The sequence below is a fragment of the Jaculus jaculus genome, chromosome 1 (assembly GCF_020740685.1).
Source record: "Jaculus jaculus isolate mJacJac1 chromosome 1, mJacJac1.mat.Y.cur, whole genome shotgun sequence".
Taxonomy (NCBI): Eukaryota; Metazoa; Chordata; class Mammalia; order Rodentia; family Dipodidae; genus Jaculus; species Jaculus jaculus.
Window position 1 is genome coordinate 11,842,300 of NC_059102.1, and position 25,452 is coordinate 11,867,751.

At 45.2% G+C, this 25,452-nt stretch overlaps 1 protein-coding gene and 1 pseudogene across 5 annotated transcripts in view; one reads left to right on the top strand and one right to left on the bottom strand.

Moving 5' to 3' along the window:
- Positions 1 to 1,742: 1,742 nt before the first annotated feature.
- On the bottom strand, positions 1,743 to 10,097 carry LOC105944061 (annotated as a pseudogene).
- Ate1 (arginyltransferase 1) overlaps positions 10,095 to 25,452 on the top strand; it is a 157,146-nt gene continuing 141,788 nt past the window's right edge. For 3 of the 5 annotated variants that reach the window (XM_045149491.1, XM_045149500.1, XM_045149526.1), the window contains exons 1-4: positions 10,462 to 10,595; positions 16,434 to 16,497; positions 20,653 to 20,715; positions 23,685 to 23,788. In XM_045149491.1, coding sequence (XP_045005426.1) covers positions 10,490 to 10,595; positions 16,434 to 16,497; positions 20,653 to 20,715; positions 23,685 to 23,788 — 337 coding nt within the window. In that variant the 5' untranslated portion in view covers positions 10,462 to 10,489. Of the gene's footprint in view, positions 10,181 to 10,461; positions 10,596 to 16,433; positions 16,498 to 20,652; positions 20,716 to 23,684; positions 23,789 to 25,452 lie in introns of those variants that run through there. The other 2 variants (XM_045149515.1, XM_045149510.1) reach the window with 1 other exon arrangement.

Below are 25,452 nucleotides of genomic sequence, written 5' to 3' on the forward strand. Positions count from 1 at the left end.
TTAAACACCTAGCCTCCTTTTAAATGACTTGTGATCTTTAGGGCTGCAGAGGTTGGAGAAGCACTGTGAGTTCGAAGTCGCCCTGAAACTACATAGTGAATTCCAGGTCAGCCTGGGCTAGAGTGAGACCCTATCTCAGAAAATGAAAAAACAAAAACAAAAAAATTTACATATATAAGAAGAAACACACGGGCCTAAAAGTTGTCTTTATTTATAACTGTGTCATAAATTGTTTCACTTGTGAAAAGAAGCTTGATAGGGGAAATAACATTGATAAACCTGGCTGAAATAAATTAGGAGGCTTTGCTCTCACACAAGGTTAAGACAATTTGAGTTGTTTTCTTTGTGGTAAGTACAAAAAGAAAAGTGGAAGTGATGGTGCACAAACTTAGTCTCAGCACTTGGGAGCCTGAAGTAGAAGGATCTAAGTGAGTTTAAGGCCAGTCTGGGGCTACTGAGTTCTCGGTCAGCCTGGACTAGAGTGACTCAGAGAAAGAAAGAAAAAAAGAATACTGCTAACAAGTTTTTTTTTTTAATTTAAAAAAATTTTTATTTATTAGAGGAAGAGAGAGAGAGAGAGAGAGAGAGAGAGAGAGAGAGAGAGGGAGAGAATGGGCACACCAGAGCCTCTAGGCTCTGCAGATGAACTCCAGACGCATGCACCACCTTGTGCATGGGTCCTGGGGACTCGAACTCAGGTGCTTAGTCTTAGCAGGCAAGTGCCTTAACCCCGAGCCATCTTTCCAGCCCCTATAGTAAGTTCTAAAAAAATATTTATTTACTTTTATTTTTTGGTTTTTCAAGGTAGGGTCTCACTCTGGCCGGGTTTTCACTATGTAGTCTCAGGGTGGCCTTGAACTCACGGCAATCCTCCTACCTCTGCCTCCCAAGTGCTGGGATTAAAGGCGTGCACCGCCACGCCCAGCTAAGAATACAATTTTTTAAATTGATAACTTCCATAATTATAAACAGTATCTCATGGTAATTCCCTTCCTCCCCCCACTTTCCCCTTTGAAACTCCACTCTCCATCATATCCCCTCCCGTTCTCAATCAGTCTTTTATTTTGATGTCATGATCTTTTCTCCTATTATGATGGTCTTGTGTAGGTAGTGTCAGGCACTGTGAGGTCATGGATATTTAGGCCATTTTGTGTCTGCAGGATCATGTTGTAAGGAGTCCTACCCTTCCTTTGACTCTTAAGATTCCGCCACCTCTTCCACAATGGACCCTGAGCCATGGAAGGTGTGATAAAGATTTTGCAGTGCTGAGTACTCCTCTGTCACTTCTTCCCAGCACCATGATGCCTTCTGAGTCATCCCAAGGTCACTGTCATCTGAAAAGAGAAGCTTCTCTAACCAAAAGTGAGAATAGCAATAATATATGAATATGAACATTAAGAGAAGTGCTTACTGGGCAGTTTGGTGAGCATAGTATGTACATTTAGCCAGACAGCAGCAGACGTTACACCCCAAGGGCTCATGGCTACCCCTGTTGTAGGTTTTCAGAATTCCCTCCCATGGAGAGGACCTCGAGTCAAATTAGAGGGCGGATTTTCATTTAAAACTTAGTTCTTCAAAATGCCCTATTCTTTTGCATATAGCAGAAAATAATTATTGATAGTTTTCACCATTACATGTAAAAGTGATACACTGTTATACTTATTTGAATATATTCCCACAAAAAAAATTCAGTCCCATCCACAGGCTGGTATTTGTTTGCTGGTTTCTGAGTGGCAACTTGTTCACAAACCGTCTTTTGAAGGAGGCGCGAAAGAGAAGCCAAAGAATGCACCCTCTGCCTCCAGTGCATGGGTTCACTAGTCGTCAGAAGACACACACGGATAATGTGGCACTTCTCTATAAATATGGTGTCAAAGTTTCTGATGTCATCTTGTCCAGCCACATTTGAGTTAAATGGTGGCAGGACCTTCTTTTGTACAAAGTAAATCCAGCTGAGTGATTCAAAAAAATGGATGATTCTGAATTTCAAGAAAATCATTTTGGCACACAATTTTGCCTGCCTTTTTCTAGTTCTTTTAAAATGGACCAGGCTGTGAGGCTCCCTCCTGGTCTCAAGTTTAGGGGTTTATGAAGAACATTATTGTACATTTCGGTGACGCCTTGACAGGAGAGCAGAGACAGCCCATCCAGCACCTCACACCGAGCAGCGCCAAAGCACCCCAACCTAGTGTTGCCACGGCTGGTCTCTGGTCACTTCCGGGGCGAGGAGCTCTGCTGTCCCACAGAAGGTCGTGGTGGTATCTCAAATAGCAATTTCTTCTTTACAAAGCCCCAAGTCTGTTAAGATAACAGGTCTAATTGCTTTCAGTTGTTTTGAAAGCATAATGCCACCCAACCAAAAGTGGACATTTCATATTTCTCAAGAGCATTATGTTCAGCTCTTTTTTGTGGACAATTATTTTTTGTAACACTTTTGATAGCATAAAATTTCCCACCTAGTTGCTGTTTTACAGGAGGAACCTTGCCCAAGCTGCCCTTTCCAATCACTTAAAAAAAAAAAAAAAAATCAAAGTCAGTTGGTTTAGCACAAGGATTTCCAGCTGGTCCCAGGGTGATGTTCTGTGAGTTCAGGGTAGCTTCTGAGTACTTCTTTCATCATCTTCAGAAGGATTAGATGCTTGGGCTGCCCATGTGAAGGAGTGCTCGGACATCTACATGGTTGTACAGTTCTGGATACCGAAGTTCTGAATGAACTCATTCAGTCCTGCTTGTCTTTGTATAGTAACATCTAGTTCACAATTATCGCCAATCTTCTCTTGGTAGCAATCTTCAGGGCCATAGCAGGAAACTGTTTCTTTAATGTGTTGCAGTTTGTCAAACTCTGCATATCTCCTTAAGACAAACCATCTACTTCTGCCCACAGAGACCAGAACTTTATAAACCTTAAATCTCTTGTTTTTCTTGTTCATCAGAGCCGGGAATGCGGATGCATGGGCCGTGTTCCTTGTAGGCTGTGGTACAATTTCTTTGCCTCAAAATGACTCCCAAAGAACTGAGCCCAAAGCAAAGAACTGAGTCCGAAGAAGTAATCAGTAATTAATCCAAAATATGAAACCCCTTGAGGTCAAGTTCAAATTCAGTTATGGAACCTGAGTGTTCCCGAGGCTTGGGTGGGGTGACAGGAGCAGCCCAGACCTCGGTCAGAGCTGTGGGCACAAGTGCAGCGGGCACCACTTGGCAGCCCCAGTCTCGCAGGGGCCCTCCCAGAGGCTCTCCTGTGCCCTGCCCTGCCCAGTGCCTCCTCGCATGGAAGTGGCACCCCAATGAGCACCCAGAACACATCTGCCCCAATGGCTGCCTGCCCTGCCTGGATTCCTTAGTTTGTTTTTTGATGTAGAGACCATTGAAATATTGACACCATTGGATTAATAGTTATAGTTGTTAGCTTTCTTTAGGCTACTCTTGTCCTGTATTCTTTTTTTTTGCATGTAATATGCATGTATATATGCAAGTTTGTATATTTGAGAGTTGTGCACATCTCTGCACATGTGTATGTAGGGGTCAAAGCTGACATTGGCTGTCCTCCTTGATGGTCTCTCTGCCTTATCTACTAAGGCAAGGTCTCTTAGTTACAGAACCCAGAACTGGATCATTCGGCTTGTCAGCTTGGCCAGGGGATCCCGTCTGCACTCTCAGGCACTGTGATTACACCCGGCCTCCATGCCTTCTGGCCATTTACACAGGTGTTGCTGGTGCTCAGACTTGCACAAGAAGTACTTTATTCACTTAGTAATCGTCAGTCAGGCATGTACTATGATTCTGTTTCCTTCTGTTTTAGGCATTTTAACTATACTTATTTTCTCTGGCTTGTTGAAAATGACTGCCCTTTGGTTTATTTGTCAGTATGCTCACAACCCAAGTTCTCTTTCATAACTACTATTTCATGGGTATTACAAGTGTCAAACACTTCCACCCCTTATAGCCCTGCTGTCTTTCATTTCTGAACATACAATTACACACTGCTGATACATAAGCTGGAATTACTGAACACTAGTTGCTGTTATTTGGAATCAGTCATTATATTTGACCAATAAGATTTATAAATGATTTTACTCCCATGTGTTCCTTTCTCTAGGGCTCTTCCTAGCTTTATGCAGATCTGAAAAATCAGACTGGCACTCTTTTCCCTCTTCCTTAAAACTTTTAACATTTCATGCAAAGTTCTACTGGGTCACAGTTCTCTTATGTCTGAAGAAGTCTGTACTTTTCTCATTCTGAAGGGTAATTTCTCTGGATAAAGAAGTCCCTCCCCCCATACTTTGAAATTTTATTCTCTTCCTACTTCCATGGTTTCTGAAGAGAAGTCCAGCCATCTCGATCTTCTAGACAGGTTTCTTTTTCCTCTGGTTTCTTTAACAATTTTCTTTGATTTCTTACAGTCTGAATATAATATGTCTATGTATAGCTTTTTTGGGAGACATTTATCAACTGGTTGGCATTTGTCGTTTCTGTAAATGTCAAATTTACATTGAAATAACACAAAACAGTTCAGTTCCCCAGTGACTCTAGCTACATTTCATGTGCTCAATAGCCACAAGATGCCAGGTTTTGACAGAGGTGAAATGGGTCCATCCTAGATCTCGAGTGGCCCCCAAAGGAAAGCATCTTCGAAGCTCCTTTTGCCACTGCCACCTGAGACATCCAGTCCTGGTCTCTACGTCTGTGCCTCTGGTCCTACCAGGGGTACAATGGTCTTCCCCTTTGCTGCCCTAAGGTTACCTGTCTCTTGTCTCTCTGTCTTAACTCAGGTCCTGTCGAGTGTGACATCTCTTCTTTGGAGGGAAAGGAGAATGTGGTTCACTTCATTCTGTTTCAGTGCACAGGCCTGCTATCACCATGTCCCAGGGACAGCACTGAGAGGCACACTTGGGTTTTGCAGACTAGATATCACATCTAGTAACACAGACAAGGTTACTGAGACTGAACAGAGTACTACCAACATTTTATTTGGTCAAGAAAATAAAGACAACTCTATTAACATCAAAGATTATACATACACACACACACACACACACACACACACACACACACACACACGTATTATTTGAGACAGGGTCTGATTCTAGCCCAGGGTAACGTAGCATTCTGTAGCCCAGGATGGCCTCAAGTTCCTACCTCAGCTAGGACTATAGGTGTGAGCTACATGTAACTTTAGAAGGACAATTTGATGGTGCTCTCTCAGCCTGGCCCCCAATGAGGAAACTAGCCAAAGCTTAGCTGCACTGCCCCCATCTGGGCTGGAAGATGGACACTGCCCGTGACCTTCAACAAAATAGATATCCAGGAGCCACTGCCCCACACAGTTCCAGAGCATCTACTCATCTCTTCTCCTCTTCAGGTTTTCATGTTTTGCAGGGGTGTGTGTGTGTGTGTAGTATGTGTATGTATGTTCTAGTGTGGCACCCATGCAAGTGCTTGCAGAGGCTGGAGAACAGTGGATGTTCCCCCTCCCCATCAAGCATCTATGTTTTTCCTTGAGACAGAATCTTTTACTAATTCTAGAGTTTGCCATTTTTCATGAACTCCAGCAACTCCCTGGTATCTGCTCCTCACAAGAGTGGGGTTACAGAAATATGTGGCTATGCTCAGCTGTTCATGTGGGTACTGAGAAATTGAGCTCAACTGGCCTCAGGCTGTCATGCTTTCATGGGGAAGGGTGGCTCATCCAGAGCCATCTTTCCAGCCCCATAGCTTCAAAGTTTTTATGACTCTTTATTCCTCCTGTGTCCCTTACTGTTTGAATGACAAGCTATTCAGCTTCTCTGGTTTATGATTCCTGTCTTATGAAGTTGCTGTAAAATCAGGTGAATTAATATCCATGCCCAGGACTTCAGATCTTCTCATTATTATTGTGCAAATCTGGCATGGAGTGCCCTGGCTCAGGGTGGGTGTGAAGTAAAGTGAAAAAGGAGATTAGTCTCTCTTCTGAGGGGGATACATTTCTAAGACCCTCAGTGAATACCTGAAGTTACAGATAATATCGAACCCTCCATATACTCTTTTTCTTATACTATACATATTATGATTGAGTTTAATTTACAAATTTTGTATAATAAAGAGATTAGCAACAATAGCCAGTAACTTTTTTTGTTTGTTTTTCAAGGTAGGGTCTCACTCTAGCCCTGGCTGACCTGGAATTCACTATGGAGTTTCAGGGTGGCCTTGAACTCAAGGCGACCCTCCTATCTCTGCCTCCTGAGTCTGTGATTAAAAGCATGCACCACCTCGCCTGGCTCCAATAATAATTTTAACACTATGTTATAAAAGTATATGAATGTAATCTTTTTTTTGAGTTAGGCTTTTGATCTTTGGCTCAGTTTGGACTGCAGGCGCTCTCATAACATCCTACTGTATTGTAGAGCTCAGCAACTTCAACACAAGATCACTTTCTTTTCCTAGTAAGTCAAAGTATTGCACCTTTTCATTTAAAACAGGCCAGGGACGGCCTCTGCATCTCCAGATGACCAGTACGCCTACTCTCATGCTCTGGTGCCTGTAAGTAACACGGGCTGCTGGAGCCCAAGCGCTGCACCTTCACTCACCTGAGACTCAGTGACTCAGGGAGCTGCTGGACAAGGATGACGCGCGTGCTAGGCGGGGAACCTGGGACAGCAGAAACTTAATCATCCCACTCAGAACAGTGCTCAACTTCAAACTTATGAGGTGTTTATTTTGGAATTTTACATACATTACTTTTGGATGAAAAATCACGAAAAGTAAAATTATGGATCGGAGGAAGGGCTCCTGTATAAGAAAAGAGAGGGCTGGAGAGATGGCTCAGTGGTTAAAGGCCTTGTTTGCAAAGCCTGAGAGTTCTGGGTTTGATCTCCCAGTAGGCATGTAGAGCCAGATGCACAAAATGGCCTTATGTGTCTTGTTCATTTACACTAGAAGGAGGCCCTGGCACACCCATACTATTTCCCTTTCATTTTTTTTTATATTATATTTATTTATGAGAGGGAAAGAGAGAGCATGCGCCTGCCAGGGCCTCTAGCTGCTGAAAATGAACTCCAGGTTTGTGTGTCCCCTTGTGCATCTGGCTTACAAAGGCCCTGGGGAATCAAGCCTGGGTCCTTTGGCTTTGCAGGCAAGAGCCCTAACCGCGAAGCCATCTCTCCAGCCTGGTTTCCCTTGCTTTTCAATAAATAATAAATATGAAATTCTGGATTGGAGAGGCTAAAAGTTAAACTGTGGATTGGGGTGAGGACTACTGTATAAGAAATCACCAAAAAGCCAGAGCATGGCATTCTGCTTTCCCCCATTCCACAGAGGCCCTTGCTTTCATTCAAAAGCTTGTCTAGGAAAGGTCTGGAAATAGCCAAACCTGCCATGAAGAACAGAATGGATGTGCCTATTCAATGTGACCATTTACACCTACAGCACAACAGGCCTTGGGATCAAGAACACTGAAACTGGGGCTGGAGAGATGGCTTACTGGTTAAGGCGCTTACCTGCAAAGCCTAAAGGACCCTGGTTGGATTCCCCAGGACACATGTAAGGCAGATACACAAGGTGGCACCATGTCTGGGGTTTGTTTGCAGTGGCTAGAAGGCCTGGTATGCCTACTCTCTCTCAAATAAATACATAAACTATTTAACGGTTTCCGTAGCTAGGTATGGTGGTGCACACCTGGAATGCCAGTACTCGCTGAGGCAGGAGGAGTCCAGGTCATCCCGGGTTCTATACAGTTAAAAAAAAAAATTCCAAAGGCCGGGTGTGGTGGTGCATGCCTTTAATCCCAGCACTCAAGAGGCATTGGCAGGATTACTGTGTGTTCAAGGCCACCCTGAGACTACATAGTGAATTCCAGGTCAGCCTGAGGTAGAGTGAGACCCTACCTACAAAAATAAATAAATAAATAAATAAAATAAATAAATAAATAAATTCTAGGGCTGGAGAGATGGCTTAGTGATTAAGGCACTTGCCTACAAAGCCAAAGGACCTAGTTCGATTTCTGAGCACCCACCAGATACACAAGGGAGCACATACGTCTAGAATTCATTTGCAGTGGCTAGCAGTCCTGGTGCCCCTCTTCTCTCTCTCTCAAATAAATAAAATAAATTCCAGGCTGGAGAGATGGCTTAGTGGTTAAGGCGCTTGCCTCTGAAGCCTAAGGACTCATGTTTGACTCTCCAGATCCCATGTAAGCCAGATGTACAAGGTGACACAAGCATGCCTGGTGTGCTAATTCTCTCTCTCTCTCAAAAAAAAAAAAATCCTGCTTCATTATTTTGTCTTCACTTACTTCACTTCACTTACTAAAGGCTATCAGGTTCAATTCTCCAAGATTCACATGAAGCCAGATGCACAAAGTGGCACATGTGTCTGGAGCTCATTTGTAGTGACAAGAGGCCAAGGCAGGCCCATTCTATTTCTCTCTCTGCAAATAAAGGAAAACATTTTTTAAAAAATTAGGCTTATTGTTGACAAGGAAAACTCTGAGGCCAAACAGGCTTATAAGTGTACCCCAAGAGAAAAATTAATATTACACTATTAGGGGTACACACTCATTTTTTTCATACAAAATTTTATTATTTTTATTTATTTATTTATTTATTTTCTCAATTTTATTAAACATTTTCCATGATTATAAAAAATATCCCATGGTAATACCCCCTCCCCCCTTTTTTAAAATTTAATTTTATTTATTAGCATTTTCCATGATTATAAAAAATATCCCATGTTAATCCCCCCCCACTTTCCCCTTTGAAATTCCATTCTCCATCATATTACCTCTCCATTACAATCATTGTACTTACATACATACAATATCAACCTATTAAGTACCCTCTTCCCTTCCTTTCTCTTCACACTCATTTTTATACTTTGTCGTAAGTCATGCTCTTTAAAACACTGGTTAAGTCAGGCCTACTTGTAGCCCTGGTTTGATCCCAGCACTTGGAGGAAGAGGTAGAGGATCACTGTGAATTCGAGGCCAGCCTGGGCTACAGGTCAGCCTGGACTAGAGTGAGACTACCAAAATGAAACCGAACAAAACAACAAAAAATAGTGGTTACAGGGCTGGGTAATGGCAGCAGCTAAGGCCAGTTGCAGAAGAATCTTTGGGGTTTGTTGGCCACTTTGAAAATACAGCAGCTCCTCTCAAGCAAACAAGCAGAAGAGCGACAAAGGACACCTGCTGTTCTCGTTTCAAAACACACACACACACACACCCTATTAAATAGTGGTCACAAACTGGAGGCTCATGCGCTGAGAAATCAGCTTGTGTAAATGTTCGGTTTGACCTGTAAAAATTTCTTTTGAAGTAATAATTTCAATTTTTTTTAACTTAATAACTTCTACATTTCCACCTTTAAAACCAGTTGCATGCAGGGCTGGAGGGATGGCTTAGTGGTTAAGGCGGCTGCCTGCAAAGCCAAAGGACCAGGTTCGATTCCCTAGAACCCACGTTAGCCAGATGCACAAAGGGGAACAAGCGTCCGGAGTTTGTTTGCAGTGGCTAAAGGTCCTGGCATGCCCCCCCCCCCCCCTTTCTCTGTCAAATTAACAATAAGGGCTGGAGGGATGGCTTAGCGGCTAAGGCGTTTGCCTGCAAAGCTACAGGACTGAAGTTCGATTCCCCACCTCCCACGTTGGCCAGATGCACCAAGTGGCACAAGCCTCCGGAGTTCGTTTGCAGTGGCTGGAGGCCCTGGGGCGCCCATTCTCATTCTCTCCCTCCCTCCGTCTTCCTCTGTCAAATAAATAAATAAAAATAATAAAAAAATAAAATATTGTAAAAAAACCCAGTTGCCTGTGACACTGAGTTTGGGGTACACAACGACTAGCCCTCGCTGGTAGTTTCCGTAAAGGGAGGGACGTCCAGTTCCAGGGCCCCCGGGCATTTCGGGTCTGGAAGGGGCTCGAGCTCGCGAGGCCACGGCGGCGGGCGGGGCGGCCGGCAGGGCCCGGCGAGGTGCGTCGCGCCGCGGGGCCCAGCGTCGGCCCGGCCCGGCCCGGCCCGAGCCCGCCTCGCTCTCCGCCCTCCCGCCCCGGGCCCCGCGCCCCGCCGCACTCGGCCCCAGCACCGAGAGGCGTGGCCCGGCCCGGCCCCGAAGGCCCGCAGCGGCGGCCATGGCCTCGCTGGTGGACTACAAGGGCCTCAAGGCCGGCTACCACTGCGGCTACTGCGGCTCCGCGGAGGGCAAGGCGTCGTGCGGTGAGTGTCCCGACGTCGCGGCACCCGCGTCCTTCTCCCCAGTCGTCCCTTCCCGGCCCGCCTCACCGGCTCGGCGGATAACGGCCCCTCTCGGAGAAGGAACGGAAATCGCGGCGGGCTGCCCTTCGTCAAGATGGCGCGGGCGGCGTCAGCTGCGGCCGGCGCCGGCTCAGGCCAGGCCCGAGGGCAGCCGAGTGGCTTCGCGCGAGCCTCGGCGCCGCCCGGGCGGCCTGGCGCGTTGCATTGTGGGGCGGCGGCGGCGGCCGGTGGGGCCGGGCGGCGCTGCGGTGGCGAGGGGGGCCCGGGGCCATGGCTTCGTGGAACGCGCCGTCGCCGAGCATCGTCGAGTACTTCGAGGGCGAGGACTTCTACCGCTGCGGCTACTGCAAGAATGAGTCGGGCAGTCGCTCCAACGGTGAGCGAGCCGGGCGCGCGCGCAGCCCGGACGGGGAAGGCCGGGGGGTGGGGGGGCGCCGGCGCGCACGCCGGGGCTGTCAGCGCGGAGCGTCCGGAGAGAAGCCCCGGGAACCGCTCCGGGCCCGGGGAGCATGCGGGTCCGCGCGCTGCGGGCGCCCCGAGGAGACCCGGCGAGCGCCGGGCAGATGCACCCAGCGGGCACCGTGCAGACCGTCGGGCTGTGCGTGGGGGTCTGCTGCTGGATGCCGCGGGTGTGAGCGCGTGCGCACGCGCACGACCGTCCCCCGAGAAAGTGTCGTCCAGAAAGTGCTGCGGGTCTGGGCCCCCGAGTGTCCCCCACCCCATCTGTTGCATGTTTTCCTCGGGGTCGCGTGCTGCGTCATCCCTCCAGCCACGGCGACCCCAGCAAAGCCCGCACGCACGTCCCCCAGGGTTTTAGGGAAGGTGGGTTTGGTAGTCTGCCAACGCGTCGTGTTGTTTTGACTGCTGTGTCATGATTGGTAAATCGAGAATGTGGCATGAATGTGCAGTCATCCCTCGTAGAAAACGACGTAGCCTAGAAAATACGCATTCAGATCCTACACTTGATCTTAGCCAAAAGTCCAAGAAGAGAGGAACATAAAAATTCAGGTTAGGGGCGTGGTGGCACACACATTTAATCCCAGCACTCGGGAGGAAGAGGGAGGAGGATCGCCGTGAGTTCGAGGCAAGCCTGAGACTCCATAGTGAATCCCAGGTCAGTCTGGGGTAGAGTGAGACCCTGCCTTGAAAAACAAAACAAAACAAAACAAAACAAAAAGTTTAGGTTAGATGTTCATTTTTGAAGATGATAAGTGGGGAGTGATTCAGATGATTGGGTAGTGTTCATTTAATAACAGTCTTGGGAAGACAGTTATGCGATCATGAGAAGTACTGCTTTGAGGCACAGTTAAGTGGAAAGACGACATAGGGTCATAGACACGTAGACATATGGCTGTGACTGCGGTTGCCTTAGAGTGATAGAGCTTCCACCTTCTTTCAGAGTTTTTCTTTTTTTTAAATACATATTTAAAAAATTTTTTTATCTATTTATTTGAGAGCGACAGACACAGAAAGAAAGACAGAGGGAGAGAGAGAGAATGGGCGCTCCAGGGCTTCCAGCCTCTGCAAACGAGCTCCAGACGCGTGCGCCCCCTTGTGCATCTGGCTAACGTGGGTCCTGGGGAACCAAGCCTCGAACTGGGGTCCTTAGGCTTCACAGGCAAGCGCTTAACCGCTAAGCCATCTCTCCAGCCCCTTTCAGAGTTTTATATTGTGATTGTGATAGCTGTATGATCAATGTTACTTTCTTATTTTATTTTACTTTTTGTTTATTTATTTATTTGAGAGTGACAGATGGAGAAAGAATGGGCGTGCTAGGGCCTCCAGCCACTGCAAACGAACTCCAGACTCATATGCCACCCTGTGCATCTGGCTAACGTGGGTCCTGGGGAATAGAGCCTGGAACTGGGGTCCTTAGGCTTCACAGGCAAGCTCTTAACCGCTAAGCCATCTCTCCAGCCCTCAATGTTATTTTAAATGTGTCTAAATCTACTACTTTAATAGGACCTTGGTTTTTCCAGTAATTGTATGAGATGATTGCTAATGTCCTCTCAAGTTTTGTAAAAGAAAAGTTTTCATCTAGAGGAAAAAATAAAATTTCTGTCATCCAGCTTTAATCTTTATTACAGAGCACTATTGTTTAGGTGTTCCATTTTACACAAGATGAGGTTGAGGCTCATAGAGTGCCTTGTTGGCATCAATGTGTGCCTGCCAGATAGGGGACATTTTTCTGTTAGACTCTAGTTTAATCTTGCATTTTTCTCCTTTTTTCCCTTCTCCTATGACATGACTAGCTCTATCTTTATGTAGCTCTGATATAACTTAGGCAGTAGGAAGATAAAAATTCTTTTTAAAGATATTTTCTTAGGGCTGGAGAGATGGCTTAGCGGTTAAGCGCTTGCCTTTGAAGCCTAAGGACCCCGGTTCGAGGCTCGGTTCCCCAGGTCCCACGTTAGCCAGATGCACAAGGGGGCGCACGCGTCTGGAGTTCGTTTGCAGAGGCTGGAAGCCCTGGCGCGCCCATTCTCTCTCTCTCCCTCTATCTGTCTTTCTCTCTGTGTCTGTCGCTCTCAAATAAATAAATTAATTAAAAAAAAAGATATTTTCTTAAAGATTTTACTTATTTTAATTTATTACAGATAGAGGGAGAGAAAGAGAGAGAGGGAAGGAGAGAGAGGGAGGAAGGGAGGGAGAGAGAGGGAGGGAGGGAGAGAGAATGGGCACACCAGGGCCTTTAACACTGCAAACGAACTCCACATGTATGCGCCACCATGTGCATCTGGCTTACATGGGATGTGGAGAATCGATCTGGGGTCCTTAGGCTTCCCAGGCATGTGCCTTAACCACTAAGCCAACTCTCTAGCCCTAAAAACATCCTTTTGATATTCCTTTAGATATGTGTTTAAATGTTGATTTCCACTGTCTTTGTTTTTCTCCATTTCTTCGTAATTACTGTACCGTGTTGATAATGCTAAAGCCTTTGTAATACAGCTTTCTGTATCCTTGGGACTTGGTGAAAAAAACGTTTAGTTTTTTCACCTAGAAGGAATATTTGTATGTCTTTTTTTAAAATTTATACTTATTTGAGAGAGAGAACACATATGGGTGTGCCAGGGAATCTTGCCACTGTGATTGAACTCTAAATGCATGTACCACTTTGTGCATCTGGCTTTTATGGGGCTGTGGGGTATTGAACCCCAGGTCAAACCAAGCTAGCAGGCTTTGCAAGCAAGTGCCTTTAGCTTTTGAACTCTCTCCAGCCCCTATCTGTTTTCTTCTTATTATTGTTATTATTAATTTTTTTAATTTTATTTTTATTTATGGATTTGAGAGCAACAGACAGAGAGAGAAAGAGAATGGGTGCGCCAGGGTTTCCAGCCACTGCAAACGAACTCCAGATGCGTGCGCTCCCTTGTGCATATGGCTAACGTGGGACCTGGGGAATCGAGCTTCAAACTGGAATCCTTAGGCTTCACAGGCAAGCGCTTAATTGCTAAGCCATTTCTCCAGCCTGTTATTATTATTTTAAGGTAGGGTTTCACTCTAGCCCAGGCTGACCTGGAATTCACTATATAGTTGCAGGGTGACCTTGAACTCATGGTGATCCTCCTACCTCTTGACACCTGAGTGCTGGGATTAAAGGCATGCACCATCAAGCCCGGCCTATCTGTCTTATTTTTAATGATCAGGACTATGCTTTCTATATGTAAACACTAGGAGAAATTATATGAACTAAAATGGGTGTTTTCTGATTCTTCTAAATAGACAACATATTTTCATTTTAAGTTTTTATTATTTGACAGAGTCAGAGAGAGACAGAGGGAGGGAGAGAGAGAGAGAATGAATGTGGCCAGGGCTTCCAGCCACTGCAAACAAATTCCAGATGCATGTGCCACCTTGTGTGTCTGGCTTACATGGGTCCTGAGGAATTTAACCAGGGTCCTTTGGCTTTGCAGGCAAACGCCTTAACTGCTAAGCCATCCGCCAGCCTGACTATATATTTATATATGTATGTATATATGTGCGTGTGTACACACACACACACACACACACACACACACACACACACACACACATATATTTTGGTTTTTCGAGGTAGGGTCTCACTTTAGCCCAGGCTGACCTGGAATTCACTATGGAGTCTCAGGGTGGCCTCAAACTCACAGTGATCCTCCTACCTCTGCCTCCCCAGTGCTGGGATTAAACGTGTGCGCCACCACGCCCAGCTTCTTGTGCAGTTTTTAAGAGAAACCTATAGGAATGGAAGCTTTCTGGATTTTCCCCCAACACAGAAATAGAATCTTTGGACAAGGACAGCTGACTCAGGAAGGGTCTTCCCACAGAATGCTATCTTTTCAGAATTGAGTTTCTCTGTTAAACTCTTTGACAGAAAAGACAGTCTCTCTCTCTTTCATGTTTCTCAGGCGTGTATATGATGTATTTTAAATAGTTTTATTCATTTATTTGTAAGCAGAAAGAGAGAGAGAGTGGGCCTGCCAGGGCCTCATGTCACTGCAAATGACCTCCAGTTCATGTGCCACTTTGGGCATCAGGCTTCCATGGGTGCTGGGGAATTGAACTTGGAATGTCAGGCTTTGTAAGCAAGCACTTTTAACTGCTGAGCCATCTCTCCAGCACATATAATGTATTTTGATCATATTTAGCCTCTTTACCTCTTTTTGTCCCCTTTACTCTCCCTCTGAACCCCTTCTTCACAACAAGTTCCACTTCTACTTTAATGTGTTTTTATTTTTGTGACCCACTGAGTTTACTTAGGGTTGCTTGCACAAGCATGGGTGGGGGATTATTTACGGGAGCATGCACGATTTACTTATCAGTGGCCACACTACATGAACCATTAACTCTCCAGAGAGGGGTATAAGCCCCATAGGCCTTTCTTACATCTGTGTCTTTATACCTCTTTTTTTTTTTTTTTTTTTGGTTTTTCGAGGTAGGGTCTCACTCTAGCCCAGGCTGACCTGGAATTCACTATGGAGTCTCAGGGTGGCCTCGAACTCACAGCGATCCTCCTACCTCTGCCTCCCGAGTGCTGTGATTAAAGGCGTCTTTATACCTTTTTTGACACAGCATTCCTTACTGGCTTGGAGCTCACCAGCTAGTCAGCACTGGCTGCCCAGCAACCCCCAGGCATATGCCCATCTCTGCTTCTGCGTTAATATTATTATTATTACTTGGTTTTTCGAGGTAGGGTCTCACTGTAGCTGACCTGGAATTCACTATGGAGTCTCAGGGTGGCCTTGAACTCACAATGATCCTCCTACCTCTGTCTCCCAAGTGCTGGGATTAAAGGTGTGTGCCACCACGCTCAGATTTGCTTCTGTATTATTGATGTGCCGCCACACCCAGCTTTTTTCATGTGGGTTCTGGGGATCAAACTCAGGTCTTCATGCTTGTGAGGCAAGCACTTTACTAACTGGTCTGTCTTTCCAGCCCCTTCCCGTTTACTTTGCGACCAGGTCTCATGTAGTCCATACTAGTCTTGAACTAATTATATCGCTGAGGTTGGCTTTGGACTCGGTCCTCTTGCTCCCACCTCTCAAGTGCTGGGATTACAAATATGTCACCAAATCCGGTCAGCATATAATTAATCTTATTTCTCAGTTGTTTGTGTGTATTACACAAATGTGAAGTTTATGCAAACATATCCAGTGTGAATGTTCTAGAATTTTAGCCTAAATATTAAAGTTTTCTTTTTTCTTTTTTTTGAGTTACGGTCTTGCTCTAGCCCAGGCTGACCTGGAATTGACTATATAGACTCAGGGTAGCCTTAAAATCTTGGTGATCCTCCTACCTCTGCCTCCCAAGTGTTGGGATTAAAGGTGTGTGCCACCATGCCTGGCAATATTAAGTCTTTTAAAGGTGATGTTTGTCTGTTTTTAATTTAAATTTTATTTTTATTTATTTATTTGAGAGAGAGAGAGGGAGAGAGGGAGAGAAAGAAAGAAAGAATGGGCATGTCAGGGCCTCTAGCCACTGCAAATGAACTCCAGATGTATGTACCATTATGTGTATCTGGTTTACGTGGGTTCTGGGGAGTCAAACCTGGGTCCTTAGGCTTCACTGGCAAGCACCTTAACTGCTAAGCCACCTCTCCAGCTCTAAATACTCACTCTTTAAAAGAGCACTTTGAATTTAAAAAAGGCAATTCAACCTGCTATAATTAACCCAGCATGATTGTTTCAGGCATGTGGCTCATTCCATGATGGTGTAACTGACCAGCACTTGTTTGTTTCAGGCATGTGGGCCCATTCCATGACGGTGCGGGATTACCAGGATCTCATAGACCGAGGATGGCGAAGGTAAAGCTCCTTAACACTCAGAGATGCTTTCTGCTGTTGCTTGCGTTCTCCTTTTTCGTCTTCTTTGTAAGTTTGCAGGTTTTATTAGATTATAGATAGAATCTAAGAGAAGGAAGGGATGCAGAACTCCTGTCCAAGGAGGCAAGAGGGCGTTGGACAAGCCCTGAAGTTCAGATCAGGGAGGAGGCGAGAGTGCAGAGACCTCCTGCCAATGAGAAGGCAGGAGTGGGATCAAGCTCCCCGCCTTGTTTTTGAAGCAGAATTTCACTATAGGCCAGGGTCAGTCTCCTGAGTGCTGGGATTAAAGATGTGAACCACCATACCCACATAACCAGCTCAGGCCAGCCTGAGACTTCATAGTAAATTTCAGATCAGCCTGGGCTATGGCGAGACCCTACCTTGGAAAACCTAAAAAAAAAGGGGGGGGCCAATATGTGGATGTTGTGGTCAGCCAGGTTCATGTTGCTGGCAGAAAACACCCGGTGGCCAAGAGCAGCTTGTGGAAGGCAAGGCTTTGTTTTGGCTTACAAACTTGAGGGGAAGCTCCATGATGACAAGAAAGGATGGCATGAGCACAGGGTGGTCATCACCTCCTGGCTAACGTCAGGTGGACAGCAGCAGCAGGAGAGTCTGCCAGTGTGCCAGACTCTGGCAAGGGGAAGCTGGCTATAACATCCATAAGCCTGCCCCCAATGATATACTGCCTCCAGGAGGCTTCAGTTTCCAAATTGCCACCAGCTGGGGACTTAAGCATTCAGAAAACATAAGTTTATGGGAGAATACCTGAATCATACTACTACATTCTACCCCTGGCCCCCATAAACTGATAGCCATTCATGATGTATGTAAAATGCAATGCATTCAGTCCAACTTTAAAAGTCCCCATAGCTTTTGTCAATCCCATTGATGTTCAGACATCCCCATAGTCCAAGGTTTTTTAACTGAGCCATAATACCAAAATTTCTATAATGGCACAGAATAAACATTCACACTGCAAGAGATGACAAGGGTTATATAGCAAAGAAGTATTCAACCAATACAAGATTTACAATAAATAGGGCAAACATCAAACTCTGTAGCTCCTAGTCTGACAGTGCTAACCAGTGATGACAAGTCTCCAAGTTCAACAGTTCTAACCAGTGACAAGTCTCTGGAGTTCCAATTCAGCCCCTCCAGCTCGGCTACTCACAATCCTGGAAATCCAATGCCAGCAGCTCTCCTTGCCAGCTATGCCATAGTTTGACATCTCTGCTGGGTCTCCAACTACAACCCATAGTACTAGGTGGTCTACCAACTTGTTAATCCAGGGGGAAATAAAACACACTTTGAAGACCAGGATACTCCTTCAGCATTCAGACCTCTTCAAAAGACTCTGCATTCTTCCTGTTGTCCCAGTGCAGGTCAGCTGGCCCACTCTCAATGGTTGTAATCTCTCAAATAATTGCAGCTGAATGGGTAGCAGTTTCAGCCAAAGATTTCATTTCTTTCTGTGCCATAATCCTCTGCTCACACCTGTCCATTTCTATGCAATGCAACCCTGCACAAGTTCTCAGGACATGGGCCTAACAGCAAACCTCTCACACAAACTGCTTCTAGTCCAGTCCAGGCAAAGCTCTTTCTTCCCCTTATAAGCCAAAGTTCTTACTGCACTCAGGTCTTTCAACCCTGACCAGAATGGTCCATCAAGCTGTGCTTACAGCACTGCAAAGCATTTTTTTAGGTCAGGGTTTCAAATCCTTCCACTTTCTTCCTGCTACTCAGTTCCAAAAGGCTAAAGTCACAGAATCAGGTTTCTGGTATCAACGACCCCTTTCCTCTGGTACCAATTTTACTGTTGCAGCTAGCTTTGCTTTGCTGGCAGAAAATACCTGATCAAGTGCAGCTTGCAGGAGAAAAGGGTTTATTTTAGCTTACAGATTTGAGGGGAAGCTCTATGGTAGCAGGGGAAAAGGATAGTTTGAGCAGAGGGTGGACATTACCTCCTGGCCAAAAATAGCAAGAGAGTGTGCCAGACATAGGCATGGAGAAGCTGACTGTAACACCCATAAGCCTACCCCCAACAATACATCACCTCCAGGAGGCTTTAATTCCCAAATTGCCACCAGCTGGGGACCTAGCATTCAGAACACATAAATTTATGGGGGACACCTGAATCAAACCACCACCACATTGCAATTAAAAAAAAAATACAAAACAAACATAAGCAACTGTTTGGAGCTAAAGAGATGGCTCAGTGGTTAAAAGTGCTTGCAAAATCTTATGACCTGGGTTTGAATACCTAGTACCTATGTTAAACCAGATGCACAAAGTAGAACATGCATCTGGAGTTCATTTGCAGTTCCAGAAGACCCTGATGTGCCAATTCTCACTTACTCCCTCCCTCCCTTTCTCTCCACTTGCAAATAAATAAAAAAAAAAATTGTTGAAAAAAAAAGGCATTTTGAGACAATCTAAGAAACTTAATCAAGTTGGGTGTAGTGGCACATGCCTTTAATCTCAGCTCTTGGGAGTCTGAGGTAGGAGGATCACTGTGAGTTGGAATCTGTCCTGAGACTACATAGTGAATTCCAGGTAAACCTGGGATAGAATGATACCCTGTGTTGGGAAAACCAAAACCAAACCAAACCAAAACAAAAAAACCCTTAATCAAAACTGAATAACAGCTGGGCGTGGTGGCGCACACCTTTAATCCTAGCAGTCAGGAGGCAGACGTAGGAGGATCACCTTGCGTTCAATGCCACCCTGAGATTGCAGGTCAGCCTGGGCTAGAGTGAGATCCTAACTTGAAAAACAAACAAAAAATCCCGAGCAACAAGTAACATCAAAATACTATTGATTTTATAAGATGTGATAAAAGTGTTGTGGATATATTAGGAAGAATATTCATTCTCAGAGACACATACTTGCAGGCTAGTCTGGATTATTTTTCTTAACATGCTAATCCGCAGTCCCATTCATTTTTCTATAAATGATGTACTTTTGTTCTCCTTGATGGGTGAATGGGTGTGTAGTCTCTGTCGCACACACCATACTTTGTTCATTTTTGTTGTGAACACCTACACTGACTTCATAACTTTGCAGTTGTGAATAGTTCCACAGTACAAATGGGTATATAGGTTGAAACAAGTACAATAGGCCAGTTTTTCCCTAACACAGATGGGATTTAACACACCAATTAAAATATTACAGTTTTCGGGCTGGAGAGATGGCTTAGCGGTTAAGCACTTGCCTGTGAAGCCTAAGGACCCCGGTTCGAGGCTCGATTCCCCAGGACCCATGTTAGCCAGATGCACAAGGGGGCACTTGTGTCAGGAGTTTGTTTGCAGTGTCTGGAGGCTCTGGCGCGCCCATTCTTTCTCTCTCTCTCTCTGTGCCTCTTTCTCTCTCTGTCACTCTCAAATAAATAAAAATAAAAAATTTAAAAAAATTACAGTTTTCATTAAATTTAATGTGAAGATCAAAAGGCATGTAGAGTTCAGGTATTGAAGGATTTTAGATACTATGAAAAGGGACTTTGATTTATTTATTTTAGGTAAGAAGGAGTCATTGAAAGATTTTGTACAGGAGAAAAATGTGATGTAATTTATTATGGGGAGGATCATTTATATGATTGAAAGGTACTTGAGGGGTAATTGTGGAGGCTGACAGACAGTTCTAGAGGGTCTTGCATCACCTAAGGTATGAAATGATGAGGACTGCTGTGTTAGTGGCAGTGGTCACAAGAGAGGAGGGACAACCTTATGATACATTTTCATGTAGAAGTTCTTGATAGCATATATAGGCGAATTATAGGAGGTGGTCTAAAGTGACTGGGGTTTCTGGCTTGAAAAATGAATGAATGAATGACTGATTCTGCCACTTACAGAGCTCTGGAATTCCTAAGAGGATGGAGCTAGTTAGCAGCTTCCAGTCCTCACAGCATCATGGGCAGTTTCCTGTGGTTGTGGAGTAGTGATGGCAGGTGAAGGCATTGAAGTGAAGGGGTTGCCTGATGAGAACTGAGAGAGAGGATCCATCTTGTAGTTACCTGTCAGAGTTTAGGAGAGAAAAGGCTGTGTTTTTACATTGTGAATTTAGAACTCCGTTACTAACGAATCTGTTTTGATGCATGTAAAAACTCTGTAAGAAATCATCAAACTGTTTTTGTCATTTTAGAAGTGGGAAGTATGTATACAAACCTGTCATGAACCAAACATGCTGTCCTCAGTACACCATAAGGTAAGACTCTTTGGGATCCAAGGATCTTTGGATGTGACTGAAATCCCAAAAAGCATTCTTTTTTTTTAAATTAAAAAAAAATTTTTTTTTGGTTTATTTTTATTTATTTATTTGTTTATTTTAATTTTTATTAACATTTCCCATGATTATAAAATATATCCCATGGTAATTCCCTCCCTCCCCACCCCCACACTTTCCCATTTTATTTTTTTTTATTTATTTGAGAGCGACAGACAGAGAAAGAGGCAGAGAGAGAGAGAGAGAAAGAGAGAGAGAGAAAGAGGGAGACAATGGGCGTGCCAGGACCTCCAGCCACTGCAGACGAATTCCAGATGCATGCGCCCCCTTGTGCATCTGGCTAACGTGGCTTCTGGGGAATCGAGCCTCGAACCGGGGTCCTTAGGCTTCACAGGCAAGCGCTTAACTGCTAAACTATCTCTCCAGCCCCCCAAAAGCATTCTTGTCCTGACACCTTGGGGCTTTTCCAGCTGTTTGTCTTACCCCTTCTCCCCATGTGATGGTGCATAGATGCATTCACATGACCATGAAGGTGCAAATGTGCTTCCCAGCAGAGCCATGTGGTGGTCTCTGCTTTTTTTTAAATTTTTATTTTTTGTTCATTCTTATTTATTTATTTGAGAGTGACAGACAGAGAGAAGAGGCAGAGAGAGAGAGAGAAAGAGAGAGAATGGGCGTTCCAGGACTTCCAGCCACTGCAGACGAACTCCAGATGCTTGCGCCCCCTTGTGCATCTGGCTAACGTGGGACCTGGGGAACTGAGCCTCAAACTGGGGTCCTTAAGCTTCACAGGCAAGCGCTTAACTGCTAAGCCATCTCTCCAGCCCGCGGTCTCTGCTTTTCTTACACAAGTTTTTGCTTGTGTATGCCTACTCCTCCCACTTGTTTGTAATTTCTGAGTATGTATAGATGTGTCAAGGCTTCAGTCAGTCTTCTTCCTAAAACTCTGCTGGAGTCTTAGCTGCTCTGGTACGTTCCCATTGCTTCCTGGGCCCAGGCTCCCTTGTCATCTGGGGCCCTCTGCTACTACCTCGGAGGAGATGCTCTTAGGTTCTCCAGTTAGATGCCCTGTGTCCTCTGTCTTCTTCCTCCTTTCTTACATTTTTCGTTGTTTTAGGGAAGCAAATCTAGTAGCTTCTTGAGAAAAAGTGCATGAAAAATACATGTTTTTGAGATTTTACACAACTGAGAATGTATTAACTGCTCTAACCTAATTCATAGTTAGGCCCAGAAAGGTAAGTTAAAAATAATTTTCTCTTAGGCTTTGGAAGGAAGGAAGGAAGGCCATTTTCTATGGTTGTCACTTTGTTGTTCAGAAGTCAAGTGGCATTTCTTTGTTTTCTTTCTTTTTTTTTTTAATATTTTTATGTATTTATTTGCAAGGAGAGGAAGGAGGGAAGGAGGGAGAGAGGGGACCTGGAGAATTGTGTGCCAGGGCCTATTGCCACTGCAGACAAACTCCAGATGCACATAGCCCATGGTGCATCTGGCTTTACATGGGTGCTGGTGAACTGAACCCAGGCTGTTGTGCTTTGGAAATGCACGCTTAACCGCTGAGCTACCTCTCCAGCCCCAGCATTCCATTTTTATTTCTTCGCTAGAAATGTATTCTTGCAAATGTTTTTGTCCTCAATGTTCTGACATTTCATATGCTTGGTGTAAAAGTCTCTGTGTGTGAGAAGCCCTTTGTTGGGAGCTCTTCCCACCGTGTCCTTTAGTTGGGGGACATTTTCTGGTACTACTTTGCTGCTCTTTCCCTCTGTTTTCCTTTTTTCTGTAACACCTTTTTTCAGGTACTGGACCTTTCAGACTTGGCTTTTACCTTCTTCAGTCTTCCACCTCATTATTGAAACTTTGGGAAATTCCTTTGTTTTCTGAATTTCCTGCTTAGTGTTTCTTTTTTTCTGTTAGTCTTTACTACTGATAGCTCTTTTTGGTGAGGGCGGGGAGCACAGAGGAAGCCTGCTGTTTTATGGCTGTGATAGTTTTAGGAAATCCTGTGACTTCTTAGGATCTTTCCGTTTCTCCTCTTGCATCGTCTGTACCCTCCATGTGACGTTCCTCTGCTCCCTTACAACCTTTGTGCCAGAGGCTTTCCTCAAGTGCCTAGTGACTTCAGCTTTTCGGTGTCCCATTGGAAATTCTGTGCACTAAGAAAGGTTGTATTATCACCCCTTCGGATGGGGTGATGTGGCTGGGATAGTCTTGGTGTTAGTATTTTTTTTTTCTTTTTGGATTTTCAAGTTAGGGTCTCACTCTAACCCGGGCTGACCTGGAATTCACTATGCAGTCTCAGGGTGGTCTTGAACTCATGGCAATCCTCCTACCTCTGCCTCCCAAGTGCTGGGATTGAAGGTGTGTGTCATCACGCCCGGCTTATGTTAGTATTTTTAAGTGTGATCCCACCTTGGAGAGAACGTATAGTCCACTGTGCTTGTGGCTGAGGTGGAGACCTGAGCACTCAGGAGGCACGCTTCATTCATGCCTCCCGTGTTCAGCGCATACGCGTCCTTCCTGAAGGCTGGTCGTCTAGGAACCAGCTACGCAGAGTTGGGGAGGGCTTTTATGTGGAACTGCCTTGCAAATGGGTTTTCAGGGGATCTTCCTATTTTTAGACCCACCCTCATTTGTATTTTCAGAAGGACCAGATATCCCTAATCGCAAAGATTTTTATAGTTAATATGAGAAAATTGAATCGCTTGCTGTCCATTTCCATTGTTGGTTTAGGATTCAACTTTCTCTGGTCAGCCAAGGCAGTTACTGCTCAAGTTTCTGCTTTCAGTTTTGTTTTCCCTGGTTTATGTGTTGTTTTTTTTTTTTTCCATCTTCTTTTTTAACCCCTTCACCGTATTTAAGTGGGATTGGCGTGCTCTTTGAGGCTCCCGTGGCTTCCCTCTTAGCTGCAAGTCCCCAGTGCGCAGCGCTCTCTCACAGCCGCTCTGCTCCCCTAGGTGCCGGCCTTTACACTTTCAGCCATCGAAGTCGCAGAAAAAAGTTCTGAAGAAAATGTTGAAATTTCTGTCTAAAGGGGAGATTTCCAAAGGAAATGGTGAAGGTAAGATGAGATCGGCTCTCAGCACTATTTATTGTAGTTGACGTGTCTTTCCCCAGCTCACTTTCACGTATTTGCACGGGGCCACTGCAGTGTGCGTTCGTGCTGTGACAGCGGCTGCGGTCAGCCCTGCTCGCCGCCGTGAGGGCCTCCGTCAGCACACAGGGCGTGCATGCGGGGAGAGCCCACCGTGGGAAGAAAATGATCATTTTTGTTTTTTTCTTCTGGTTTTTTGAGGTAGGGTCTTACTCCAGCCAAAGCTGACCTGGAATTCACTATGTAGTCTCAGGGTGGTCTCAGACTCACGGTGATCCTCCTTCCTCTGCCTCCCGAGTGCTGGGATTAAAGGTGTGCACCACCACGCCTGGCCCTCATTTGTTTTCCAAATGCTCTGACAAGTTATATGGCTGCTTCTGTTACTGGCGTAAATAGAATCTCTGGAGTAGCAGACACTCGGACACGGTGCTTACGAGACCGAGTGCTCACACTCACACTCACTGCTGAGTAGACCAGGGTTTCTGTGTTTGAAGATGCTTTTCTTCAGCAAAATGTGTTGTATAAAATTATGTTTCTTAGCTGTCTGAAAAATTTTCAATTATGTGTGACTTCCTTAAAGGATCCTTCCAACCATCTAATTAATTTTGGTCATGGAAACTTTGCTTTTGCAGATTTTTTTGTTGGTGGTGGTGTTTTGAGGCAGGGTCTCCCTCTAGCCCCAGGCTGGCCTCAAACTCACAGCAATCCTGCTACCTCATTATCTCTAGTGCTGGGATGAAGGGTATGAACCACCATGCCCGATTTCAGATTTTTTAGTGTTTTAACTTGTTAAGCTCTAAGTTTTCCTGTAAGCAGTGCCTAATGTGGGAACATAAGAATTCTCTGAGTTCTTCCTTATTGTGCCATAGGAAACACCCAACTCTGGAAACTTCCTACCCCAACCTTACTCATTAATTCATCCCACGATAGGTTTTGAATGCCTCCTGTGGCGCAGTCACCACTTTAGGCACTGGAGATGTAGTGAACAGCAAGGCAGGCATGTCCTCTGCCTTAGTGCACAGCCCTGAGTAGATAACGTGGAGCTGACTTGGCCAAGCTGGGAACAGCAGCCAGAAGGCTCACTTTTAGAGGTTCAGTGCTAAGTGAAGCATGTTAGTTTTGGTGCAGTTCTCAGTAATATTTGCTGAGACATAATCATGAGGACGAATTAGATTTTTCTTAGCTATTTTTTCAGTGTCTAGAAATCAAGGTTTAAGTTTTAGAAATTAATGTGTCTGAGCTGCCTTTCATGGGAGTGATAGACTCATTTGGCTAAAGCCTCAACAGCCATGACAAAGACTCTCATATGCACTAAATAAGCAGTGACAGCTGCCTGTTCCGTCCCCACCTTCCAGGCCTGTGTGGGGAACTCTGGTGAGCCTCAGCCCTGCTTCCCGGGCCATCCTGAGACTCCACAACCTGGGATTTCCAAGGCCACTCTTGGTCTCACTTAATGTAGGCAGTGAGGAGGTGAGAAGGTAGAAATCTTAGGTCACAATTTCTTTCAAAATGAGACAAACTTAGACTTAACCACTGATGTTACATTCCATCACTGGGAGCTTGGCTCCTGTTAGAGTGCCCTGCCCTGGTGCAGCGCTCCTCTTTGGAAGGCAGAGTGCATTTGACAGTCA